At 47.3% G+C, this 12,793-nt stretch overlaps 1 protein-coding gene across 1 annotated transcript in view; it reads right to left on the bottom strand.

Moving 5' to 3' along the window:
* Positions 1-2,135: 2,135 nt before the first annotated feature.
* The window catches only part of LOC102254243 (chromosome unknown open reading frame, human C20orf85), a 30,254-nt gene continuing 19,596 nt past the window's right edge, over positions 2,136-12,793 (bottom strand). Inside the window, exons 2-4 of the mRNA XM_014528801.1 lie at positions 6,712-7,028; positions 5,170-5,271; positions 2,136-2,468 (exon numbers count right to left, since the gene is read on the bottom strand). Coding sequence (XP_014384287.1) covers positions 2,307-2,468; positions 5,170-5,271; positions 6,712-7,028 — 581 coding nt within the window. The 3' untranslated portion in view covers positions 2,136-2,306. The remainder of the gene's footprint in view (positions 2,469-5,169; positions 5,272-6,711; positions 7,029-12,793) is intronic.

The raw sequence follows: 12,793 nt of genomic DNA, 5'->3' as shown, positions 1-12,793 counted from the left end.
CCAGGCGACTCCCTGGAACTCTGGCCCAGCTTCTGCGATGTGAAGGCAGAGCTTCCTGAAGCGTGTTTTGGGGTGTTTCCCTGGAAAAGGGCTCTGCTCCTTCTGAGGAAGCGGGGCGGCTCCGGGGAATGTCCCAGAACCCCGAACCCTTCAGAGCCTGTGGAGCAGCCTCTGGGCTCTCCTGAAAGTGACGGCCATCAGTGGGTCACTTTAGAAATAACCTGGATTTGTTATCTATTGCTGAGTAACAAATTCCCCCCAAACATAATGGCCTGAAACTCTGTGACCTCACAGCTCCTGTGGGTCAGGAATCCAGGGGCCCCTGAGCTGGGGCCTCTGGGCCAGGGTATCTCACAGGTGGTGGCCTTCACGAGCCTCCACTGGGAAGGATCAGCTTCCCAGTTCATTCACAAGCGTGCTGGTGGGTGGCGCTTGCTGATGGGTGGGGCTTGCTGGGGGTGGGGCTTGCTGGGGGTGGGGCTTACTGGGGCTTGCTGGGGGTGGGGCTGGCTGGGGGTGGGGCTTACTGGGAGGTTGAGGTCCTTGCTGGCTGTTGGATGAAGGCCCCACTCAGGCCCTCATGAGCTGCTGGGCGTGGTTTCCCTTCCTTCCTTCTTTGTCGTGTGGGCATCTCCATAGAGTATCTCATGACACAGCAGCTGGCTTCGTCAAGGAGAGTGGGAGAAGGGGAGGGGAGAGGGAGAGAGGGGAGAAGCTCAAGATGGAAGTCACAGTCCCTTGTGACCTAGTCTGGGAAGTGGCCTCCTGTCACCTTTGCACACTTTCTATGGAAGAGTCACTGGACCCACCCACACGCAGGGCAGGGCCTGCACATCCACACACGCTCGGTGATAAACCTGAACCAGACCGGACAAGGGGCTCCTTAGAGTCTTGATTCCATTTAGTGTGAATACTTGAACATTTTTCTACAACATTAATGGGTTTAATTTGTGGGGTGGCTGCCCCAGACCTTGCCAGAAGGGTTATGCAATATGCAGGTGACATGCTTTTTAAAATCTACAACTTCCTAAATTCTAGACACTTCTGGTCTTTGGACACTGAGGTTACCCAGGTGTGTTTGAGTGTGTAAGGCTTGTGTTTTCCAGTAGTTTTCTTCGATTATGTGATGATTTTCTTATAACTCAACCTGGGAGTTTCTACTCTGTCTTGGGCTGCAATGTGCTTGTGACAGAATCCATTCTGAGTCCCGGCCGAACTCTGTTTTGCATCATTTCAGAGGCCACTCATTCCGAGCCCCACTGGAGGCTCATCGCTGTGATGTCCGTTACCATGGTGCACACGGGACCGTCAGCCTCGCCCTGACCTTGGGAATGTGGCATTTTACAGCGCGTGGTGACATTTATCCCATTTAAAACCCACAAAGAGGTTGATTTCCATAGATTACATGTCAAGCTTGAAACCGTCCAGGGTGATTGAATCTTCTAGTGCTGTCCACGCGATTCTCAACCGAGGCCGCTGGTGGGGCCCTGCTGCTCTGTTAGGAGCCTGGGGTGTGGCCCAAATGCCTGGGATGGGGCTGAGTCTAGGGCGGTCGGTGCAGGTACGAAGGAGCCCCACCCTCCGCTCCTCAGAGACAAACACAAACCAGTTTCCCAGGTGGCCTGCACACTACACGCCCCTCCTCTGGGGATCTGGGGAGGCCACAGGCTTTCCCTGTAGCTCCTTCCACCAGCTGGACGCCCTCCCCCTCCCCCGCCCTTTGTAGGACCTGAGCAAAGCCAGGCAGGGACCAAGGGGTTGATGTCCGCTGCCCACGAGGGAAAGGAGAGTGGCTGGTTGGCCAGCCCAGCTGCTGGGTTGGTTGGGGTGGCGGGGGCAGGCAAGCAGGAAGTTTCATGCAGACCCCGTGGGGAACCTCCTGTTCTGGAAACTTCCACTCACCACAACGGGCTGTTGACATTGCAGATCTCCTGGGACAGAAGAGTCATTCTTCCTGAGGACAGGCCCAGAGCACCCGGTCCACAATCTCATTACAAAAGTGGAGTGACAGGGGCTGTAAGCAGCATTAAAGGGCCTGGACAAGCAACTTTAAAATTAAAGCACATTGTTTTTTTAAAAGCCGTACCTAGAAATTCCCAAGGTATCCAAAGAAAATTCAGAGAACCAATGCTGTCTTATTTATTACAGTAGCCAAGAATGAGTGTTATGAGAATGTTCTGGAAGGGCGTTATTGATAAATTGACAATGTCAGAGGGCTATTCTCTGTTCCTTGCCCTGGGAGCTTTCTTTCCTGGGCGTGGGCGCCGGTGCCTGGCAGTCCACCCTGCGCCGCCCCAGGGCTGGACTCAGTGGATGCCCTGCTTCGGCCAGTCGAGCTCCCTGGCAAAGGCACCCTTGCAGCTCCTGATCTCCGATCCGTACTCCAGGCACTTGTTCAGGCCCGGCACCCCTGACCGCCAGCCGATGAAGCCCTGCGTGGTCTTCGGAACTGGGGGCGAGGGGAGGACCTGGGAGGGAGACGCAGCGGTCAGCCACCTGGGCAGCGGCATGAGGAGTGTCCACGGAGGCCCCCGACCCACGCGAGGCCTGGTGTGGAAGGACAGCAAGCAAAGCCGGGGCCCAGGAGGCTCAGGCCCAGCCCGGTGCGCGCCCGCAGTCATGCTCACAGACACGTCCCTGCAGCTCGTTGGACTCCTGTCCGCCAGTACATGATTCTTATTTGATAAAGAGCACACAGCGGGAAAAGTAAGGTGCAGAAATATCAAACACCGCCCTTCATAAAATCTGTGACGATATTGCCAGATGGGTTTCTGGTAGTTATAAACCTTCCGGCTTTGATTAGAAGGGTTTATGATGTGAGTACACACATACACACACACACACACACACACACACACACACACACACACACACACACACACCAGAGACCACAGGAATGAGAAGCAATTGAACTTAATTAAAATCCAAAAGCAAAACGGGATTCTATCTGAAAGGAAACCCCCACACACAATTTCAACTGTCATGTCCTTGGACAGACTTGAAATTTTTGGAACGTGAGGGTAAATGTTCAGGCAGTTCCCTCTCCCTGTGAAGCGATCATCTGTCCTGCTCTCACGGGTGATCTGAGTGGAGAAAACGGTGAGAAATTTGTTCCCACGGAAGCACTGAGATGAAGAGGTTTAATATGCTGGGGTTATGAGTTCACGCTTGGCTACAGCATCTTGGCGAGGCATGGCGGGAGGGGCGGTCCTGGTGGGCCAGCTGCCTCTGGTGGGTGAAGCCCTTAACATATGTTCTTGATGAAGCATTAAAATTAATCTCCTGAGAGGCCACAAGCAGGGAGGGTCGTCCATAAACGCCAGAGGATCGCAGTTTCCCGCATCAGCTAGCGGGGAGCTGTCCCAGACGGGCCCTTGGGAACACGCAGACCTGCCTTCAAGCCTCCCTCCAACTTGTAGGAGAAACGCAACTGAAAACCTGCCTTGGTTGCAGACTCCATCCCTGGCCCAGGTTGGGGGGCCGTGAGGGAGGCAACCAATCGATGTGTCTCTCTTACATCAATGTTTCTCTCTCCGCCTCTCCCCCTCCCTTCCGCTCTCTCTAAAAAAATCAATGGAAAAATATCCTTGAGTGAGGATTAACAACAAAAAACAAATAAAAAAGAACACAAAAAACCACCCAGGAGGCCACGCTTCACCCACCAGATTGGCAAGGAAATGAAAACAGCATCCTAACAAGGGCATCCTGGGAGAGCAGGTTGGTTCATTCTCTGTGAAGGGCCATGTTGCCATTGTCTCCGGAAGTGGCCGCCTTCATCCTGAGTTTTCATCTCCTCTTCCCATCAGGACACAGAACTGCTTTCTCCGCAGCTGAGCAGAGGGCAGACCCCAAGATGAGAATGACGGGCCCATGATGAGAGGTCCAGGGACCTACGGAGCTGAGCAATTTCTAGTCTCTGACCCACCTCCACAGCTGACTGGCCTCCGTGGGAACATCCTCTAAGTCTTCTCCCCTTTGGGGTCGCCCTGGCACTCATCAGCAACCAGAGCGATCTCATGCCCTGCTTTCCATTGCAGATTGGGTTCAAATCCCAACTGCTCCTCTGGCACCTGAGGTCCGGTGGGAGCTGGCCCTGCCCTGAGCAATTTCTAGTCTCTGACCCACCTCCACAGCTGACTGGCCTCCGTGGGAACATCCTCTAAGTCTTCTCCCCTTTGGGGTCGCCCTGGCACTCATCAGCAACCAGAGCGATCTCATGCCCTGCTTTCCATTGCAGATTGGGTTCAAATCCCAACTGCTCCTCTGGCACCTGAGGTCCGGTGGGAGCTGGCCCTGCCCACTTCTCCATCCACAGCCCTTCCCACCCCACCCCTCCCCCACCCCAGCTCACCAAGCTCCGGCCACATCAACGTCCCTTGCTGCCCCTGAAACACTGCAACCTTTGTTGTGCCTCAGGGCTCCGTACATGCTGTTCCCTTTGCCGGGAATGCTTTTCCCTGGGCTGGCTCCTTGCCATTCTTCAGTCCTCAGCTCCGCAGGGGCTTTTCTGACCACCCCATCCCCTGTATCCTCCAACATCACCGGCCCATTTCCTCCATGGCATCTAGCACAGTGTATAACGATTTTGTTGATTTTCTTGTTTCACGTTGGTGACCCCAACCCACATGTGTGAGCTGGAGTCTTGCCTTCTAGTTCAGCACTGTTTGCCCAGCCAAGCACCTGGCCCCTCCTCACAGCTTGCAGTCACTGGCACTCTCTAAGTCCTTCCCAGCATCCTCCTCTGGGCCCGACGCCATCCCTGAAGTAGGTGCTTTCACGAACCCCCATTGTGCAAGGTGGAAATAGAGACACAGAGAGGTCAGGCCACTGCCCAAGACCCCCAGGAGGGGAGTGGCTCAGCGATCTGACTCCAGAGCCCCGCCTTCGCTGCCCTGCTTCCCTGCACCCAGTTAAGCCTTGGATCGAGCCCCTCATTGTCTTGGCTCCCCTCTGCCTCTTCAAAGCGGATGCAGAGGCTCTCAGCGTGTAGACAGCCACCTGCTGTGCGGGCGTGGAGAGGGCATGGAAACGGCACCCCCACCTGCCAGGCGCGGCTGAGTTCTTACCTTGGGCGGCTGTCTGTCTGCACCTGCACCAAACACATGCTGGGGGTGGTGGGGGCTACTTGTTCACTTCGGGAAGCAAGTATTTAAAAACAACTTTGCAAACCTTGATATATTTCTCCACGGGGGTCAACGGCCGGATGTGGAACCTCTGGGGAAGCTCGATCCTGGGCTTTGGGGCGGGGGGTCCATCTTCACACTCGATCAACTGAAACACAATCCAGACACAGGCCACCCCAGGCTGAGAGGGTGGACGAGCCCTCTTCATCGGCCTCCAGAACTCCGCGTTTTACAGATGACAACGCTCGTCCCCACTGCAGCTAGAAAGGGGCAGCGGGGCCTTGCAGGCCGCTAACTGCGGTGCCCGCGCTCGCCCTGCAGTCTGCTCATCATATTCTCGAGGAGTAGTTTGAGGGGACTTCAAGGATTACGGGCTCAAATTAAAAAATGCCAACCAGGCTCAGGACCAACCTTTAAAATATCAGACAAGAGCCACCCATTCCTCCTTTTAATTTTTGTTGTTGTTCATCCTCACCAGAGGATATTTTTTTCATTGATTTTTCAGAGAGAATGGAAGGGAGGGAGGGGGGAGAAGAGAAAAAGAGAGAGGGAGAGAGAGGAACATTGATTAGAGAGACACATCGATTGGTTGCTTCCCTCACGTGTCCCAATGCGGGGCGGGAAGCCAACCTGCAACCCAGGTACGTGCCCTTGACTGGGAATTGAACCCGAGACCCTTCCATGCTCAGGCAACGTTCCAACCATTGAGCCACACCGGGCAGGGCCCCCATTTAATTTTTAAAGCAATTTCGAACTCTTCAAGAATCCAATTTAAATTACATATAAAGAATATTAATATAGATTCTTTTTATGCATATTATATTAATAAGAACACATTTTTGCCCTGGCTGGTTTGGCTCAATGGATGGAGTGTCAGCCTGCAGACCAAGGGGTCCCGGGTTTGATTCTGGTCAAGAGCATGGCTCATGCAGGGGGCAACCAATCGATGTGTTTCTCTCACACGGATGTTTCTCTCTGTCTTTCCCTCTTTCTTCCATTCTCTCTAAAAGAAGAAAATCAATGAAAAAATATCCTCTGGCGAGGATTAATAATAACAAAAAAAAGAACTCATTTTATGCATAGAATTTCAAATTGTACAATACTCTTAAGTATTCAACAAGCTCATTAAGAATGGCATCATTTCAAAGCTAGTGGGATGGGGCAAGTTACAATGGGGTTGACGCCACCTTGACTCAGGATCGTTCTGAATTAGGTGGCGCTTATTTGGTTCTGCGACCCTCCAAGGACATGAGGCTTCTTCGTGTCATAGCTGGAGAGAGCTCAAAAGGGTGAAGACTGGTGGCCGCCACTCGAGTCTTCGTTAATGGGCATAAACGAGCAACCCTCCGCACAGGGGTTGTTGTGCGGGTTAAATATGCTGCTTCAGAGACAGCACCTAGGACCTGCGGGGCACATAGTAAGCGCTCAATAAATCCGGGAAGGGAAGGACCCTTCGGGTTTCAGAGGTGACAGTCTTTGCCTACCACATGCTCTTTAATTTTATTCTTGCAAATTATACACTTCATAACCATTTATTCTTGGAAATGATCCATTCTATTACCTCTGGACTCATAAAATTTATATTTACCTCCTCGAGAGGGGTTGTTAAAAATCCCCAGTTCTGGGCCCAGTTTTTCTGCGCTTCGGTCTCGGCCTTCAGGCGGTATCTCCTAAAAAAGAAAGTTCCTAAGGGCTGGACAATATTCAGAAAGGTTAAAGTAGCAAATCCCAAAGGTTCACAGGGGAATCTGACACTTGTCAATGTGCAGGCACTGACAAAGTTCTGTGCCAGGAGGGATCCCGTCACTGAGACCCTCACAGGACTGTGAGGAAGACACGTGCCTGGAGAGCCAGAGGTGCTGGCTGGACGGCACAGTGGGTGCAGACAAGAAGGGGGCTGACTGCCTCAGGGGCCATCTGGGTACTTAATCTTGGAGGCCTCTGACCCACAGTGATGAGCACATGTTAAATCGTTAAGGAAGTTCATAATAAGTACCTTGGTTCTCAGGGCAAGGACTGGGGTGGTGTGAGAGAGGCACCTGGGATGCAAAATGTAAGGAGGCACCCACTCCCAGGTTCCTGCAAGGGCACAGCCAGCACTTACATGACCTTGATCTTGAGCCCTCCGTAAACATCACACCCCAGTTGCCTCACTCGACCTGCTTTTACTTCACATTAAGAAGCTGAGTTGACAGTAGAAAATGGTGGCGGATTAAGTGGAAGCTATACTGACACTCTCCCAGGACCAAACTGGAATTTCAACTAATATACAGAAAAACCATCCTGAATAATCCACTGAAGACTAGCTGGAGAGAACCCTGATATCCAAGAATGGAAAGTGGAGACTGCATAGAGACTGGTAGGAAATTTGGAGGTGCAAAAGGGCTGGCCAGGCTCCAACAGACAGCAGCTGAAGTTCTGGAGGAATATCTCAGCTGTTGTGGGTTCCACTGAGAACTCCGGGGTCTAAATCCCAAGCTGGACTCCACAGCCCGGAGCACCAGAACTGAGGAAGATGCCCACATCACATCTGTCTGTGAAAAGGGGGAGATGACTGGAAATGCAGGCACCCTCTTAAAGGACCAATCACAAAATTTCCTGTGAAGCCACTCACCCAGAGCTCCAGCAGAGGGAGGAGAGAGTGGATTAGAGCAGTGTGAGGAGCATCCAGGGTCGAGGGCTCTGGGGTTAGAGCTCGGAAGTCAGCCACTACGGTTTCCTGTGCTGAGTCATTCCCTCATACTGCAGAGAACATCTTTTTCAGGCAGACCTTTACCATCCAGGCAGCTTTTGCCTGGGGGCAAGGTAAGAAATTGCCCCAACCTGTTGGAAAACCTCTCACCCCACCCAGTGGAGTTTCTGAGGCTCATTTTTCCTCGTAAAGGAAAAAGTCATGCAAGTTCAAGAGGCACAGAGAGTCCCAAGCAAGAAGAACCCAAACGGGCCCATGCCCAACCTCATAATTAAAATGCCATAAATTAAAGACAAAGAGAGAATCTTAAGGGCAGCAGGAGAAAAGCAAACTTACCTACAAAGGAACTCCCATAAAGTGGTCAGCTGATTTTGTATGAGAAACTGTATAGGCCAGAAGAGAATGGCATGGAGTATTCAGGATAATGAAAAGTAAGGATCTAAAACCAAGACTACTATATCCAGCAAGGCTATCATTCAAAATAGATGCTGAAGCAAAGAGCTTCCCAGACAGAAAGAGGCTAAAGGAGTTTGTCACTATCAAGCCAGCATTGTAAGAAATACTAAAGGGACTGTTATAATAAGAATAGAAAGAAAAACAGAGACATAAAGAATTAAAATGGCAATAAATAAGTACCTATTAATAATAATTAAATGTAAATTGACTAAATGCTCCAATCAAAAGACGTAGGGTAGTTGAATGGATAAGAAAACATGACCCAAATATATGCTGTCTACAAGAGACCCACCTCAGAATAAAAGACACACACAGGAAGAGAGTGAAGGGATGAAAAAAAATTTTCTATGCAAATGGAAACAAAAAAGCCGGGGTAGCAATACTCATAACTGACAAAATAGACTTCAAAATGAAGGCCATAACAAAAAACAATAAAGGTCACTATATAATACTAAAGGGATCAATCCAACAAGATTATTTATCACTGGTAAACATATGCACCCAATATAGGTGCACCTAAATATATAAATAAACTTCTGGAGGACTTTAAGGGAGAGACCAACAGCAATACAGTCATAGTAGGGGACTTTACACCCTGCTGACTTCACTGGATAGATATTTCAGACAAAAATCAACAAGGAAACAATGATTATAGAGGATACACTAGATCGTATGGATTTAATTGACATTTATAGAACATTTCACCCCAAAGCTGCAGAATATACATTCTTCTCAAATGCACATGGGTCATTCTCAAAGATAAACCACATGTTAGCAGCAAAATAAGTCTCTACAAGTTCAAGAAGACTGAAATCATATCAGGCATCTTCTCACACCACAATGACATGAAATTAGGAATCAACTATGGTAAAAAGATTTTAAAAACCTCAAATACATGGAGGCTAAATAGCATGTTATTAAACAACAAATGGGTTACCAATAGATCAAGAAAGCAACCCTGGATGCTCCTCACACTGCTCTAATCTACTCTCTCCTCCCTCTGCTGTTTTGGCAGGAGTCAAAAACTTCCTGGAAACAAATGAAAATGAACACACAACAACCCAAAATCTCTGGGATACAGTGAAAGCAGTCCTGAGGGAGGCTAAATAGCATGTTATTAAACAACAAATGGGTTACCAATAGATCAAGAAAGCAACCCTGGATGCTCCTCACACTGCTCTAATCTACTCTCTCCTCCCTCTGCTGTTTTGGCAGGAGTCAAAAACTTCCTGGAAACAAATGAAAATGAACACACAACAACCCCAAATCTCTGGGACACAGTGAAAGCAGTACTGAGAGGGAAGTTCATGGCACTACAGGCATACCTGAAAAAAAAATTATAAACTATCTGACCCTACAACTTAAAGAATTACAAAGAGAACAACAAGCAAATCCCACAATAAGTAGAAAGAAGGAAATAATAAAGATCAGAGTGGAAATAAATGACATAGTGACTAAAAAAAATAAAAAATAAAAAAGCCATTGAAACCAAGAGCTGGTTGTTTGAAAAGATAAATAAGATTGATGAACCTTTGGCCAGAATCATCAAGAAACAAAGAGAGGCCCTAACCGGTTTGGCTCAGTGGATAGAGCATCGGCCTGCGGACTCAAGGGTCCCAGGTTCGATTCCGGTCAAGGGCATGTACCTTGGTTGAGGGCACATCCCCAGTAGGGAGTGTGCAGGAGGCAGCTGATGGATGTTTCTCTCTCATCGATGTTTCTGACTCTCTCTATCCCTCTCCCTTCCACCCTGTAAAAAAAAAATCAATAAAATATATATAAAAAATGCTATTTAAAAAAAAAAGAAACAAAGAGAGGAGACCCAAATAAATAAAATAAAAAATAAAAGTGGTGAAGTAACAACTGACACCACAGATATACAAAGGATTGTAAGAAAGTACTATGAACAACTACATGCCAACAAGCTGGACAATGTGAATGAAGTGAAAAAATTACTACGAAAATACAATCTTCCAAAACTGAATCAGGAAGAATCAGAAAACCTGAATAGGCCAAGAGCAACTGAGGAAATAGAAGCAGTAATCAAAAAACTCTCAGCAAAAAACCCTGGTCAGGACAGCTTTACAGGGGATTTTTACCAAACATTCAAAGAAGAAATATCACCTATTCTCCTCAAACTATTAAAAAAAATCCAAGAGGAATGAACACTTGCAAGCTCTTTTTATGAGGCCAGCATTAAATTAATTCCAAAACCAAATAAAGACACTACAAAGAAAGAGAATTGCAGGCCATATCCCTCACAAACATAGATGCTGAAAACCTCAACAAAATATTAGCAAATCACATCCAGCAATATATTAAAAAGATCATACAACATGACCAAGTGAGATTTATTCCAGGGATGCAAGGCTGGTCAATGTTTGCAAATCAATAAATGTGACACATCACATTAACAAATTGAAAGACAAAAATCAAATGATCATATCAATAGACGCAGAAAAAGCATTCGACAAAATCCAACAACCATTTTTGATAAAGATTCTTAGCAAAATGGAAATAGAGGGGTCATACCTCAACATAATAAAGTCCATAGATGATAAATCTACAGCAAACATCATACTCAAAGGGAAAAAAATAAAACCATTTCCCCTAAAAACAGGAACAGGATAGGGATGTCCACTTTCACCACTCTTATTCAACATGGTACTAGAATTCCTAGTCACAGTGACCAGACGAAAAATAAAAGGCATCCAAGTTGGAAAGGAGGAAGTAAAACTGTCTTATTTGTGGATGGCATGTACACAGAAAACCTAAAAACTCCACCAAAAACTCCTAGATTTAATAAATGAATTTGGCAATGTAGCAAGATACAAAATTGACACCCAGAAATCAATGGCATTTTATACACCAATAATGAATTATCAGAAAAAGAAACTAAAAAAAAAAACAATCTCATGTACCACTGCAACAACAACAACAACAACAAAATTAAGATACTTAGGAATAAACTTAACCAAACAGATAAAAGACCTGTACTCAGGAAACTACAGGACGCCCTTAGGCAGGCAATTTCCAGTAACAGGCAGACTAGCCCATCAGCAAGGATTTACATAATAATAAATGGGGAAGTTGCTTCAGCTACCATTGTCTGGACTAACAATGGGTGCACAGCCCTGACCTTTGCAAGGGCTTCAAGGATCACCAGCCTTCCGGGTTCCTTGTTCACACCTCTCTGCTAGTGAAAACAATAGGCCAGGGGTCCTCAAACTATGGCCCGCGGGCCACATGCGGCCCGCCGAAAACATTTATTCGGCCCTCTGGGTGTTTTTGCCGCCTCTGCCTGTTGCTTAGCAGCCGACTAGTTTTTTTTTAAAACTATAGTCTGGCCCTCCAACGGTCTGAGGGACAGTGAACTGGCCCCCTCTTTAAAAAGCTTGAGGACCCCTGCAATAGGAGGTCTCCCACACAGGCTGGGCTGAGGGACCTTTCCCCCCCTTGTGCATGAATTTCATGCACCAGGCCACTAGTACACCAATAATAAACTCACAGAAATAGAAACAAACAAACAGAAAAAAAAACAATCCCACTTACCATTGCACAAAAAAAATTAAGGTACCTAGGAATAAACTTAACTACAGGTAAAAGACCTGTACTCAGAAAACTACAGAACATTAAAGAAAGAGATAGAGAAGCTATAAACAAATGGAAGAATATACCATATTCATGGATTGGTAGAATTAATATCATTAAAATGTCCATACTACCTACGGCAATATGCAGATTCAATGCAATCCCTATTAAAATACCAATGGCATATTTCACAGATCTAGAACAAATACTCCAAAAATTTATATGGAACAAAAAAATACCCTGAATACTAGTAGCCACAGCAATGTTGAGAAAGAAGAACAAAGTTGCAGGAATCACAATGCCAGATTTCAAGGTATACTACAAAGCCACCATAATCAAAACAGCCCGGTACTGGCACAAGAACAGGCATATAGAGATCATTGGAACAGAACAGAGACCCCAGAAATTGACCCGAGCCATTACCCTCAATTAATATTGGACAAAGGAGGCAAGAGCATACAATGGAGTAAAGACAGTCTCTTCAATAAATGGTGTTGGGAAAATTGGACAGATATATGCAGGAAAAAAAAATGAAACTAGACCCACAAACTTACACCATACACAACAATTAACTCAAAATGGATAAAAGATTTAAATGTAAGTTGTGAACCATAAAAATCCTAGAAGAAACCACAGGCAGCAAAATCTCAGATATCTCTCATAGCAATATGTTTATGGATACATCTCCTAGGGCAAAGGAAACTAAGGAGAAAATAAACAAATTGGACTATCTATACTAATAAAAGGGTAATATGCTAATTAGACTAGATGTCTTCTGGACATCCATCCAGACGTCCTTCGGGACAAAGCCATGGTGGCAGGGGCTGAGACAGAGACGGTTAGGGGCGATCAGGCCGGCAGAGGAAGGCAGTTAGGGGTGATAAGGTCAGCAAGCAGAGGTGGTTAGGGGCAATCAGGCAGGCAGGCAGAG

This window comes from Myotis brandtii, unplaced genomic scaffold (genome assembly GCF_000412655.1).
Source record: "Myotis brandtii unplaced genomic scaffold, ASM41265v1 scaffold653, whole genome shotgun sequence".
Taxonomy (NCBI): Eukaryota; Metazoa; Chordata; class Mammalia; order Chiroptera; family Vespertilionidae; genus Myotis; species Myotis brandtii.
Note: the sequence above shows the minus strand (reverse complement) of the source record. Positions and strands in the feature narration are given on the sequence as shown.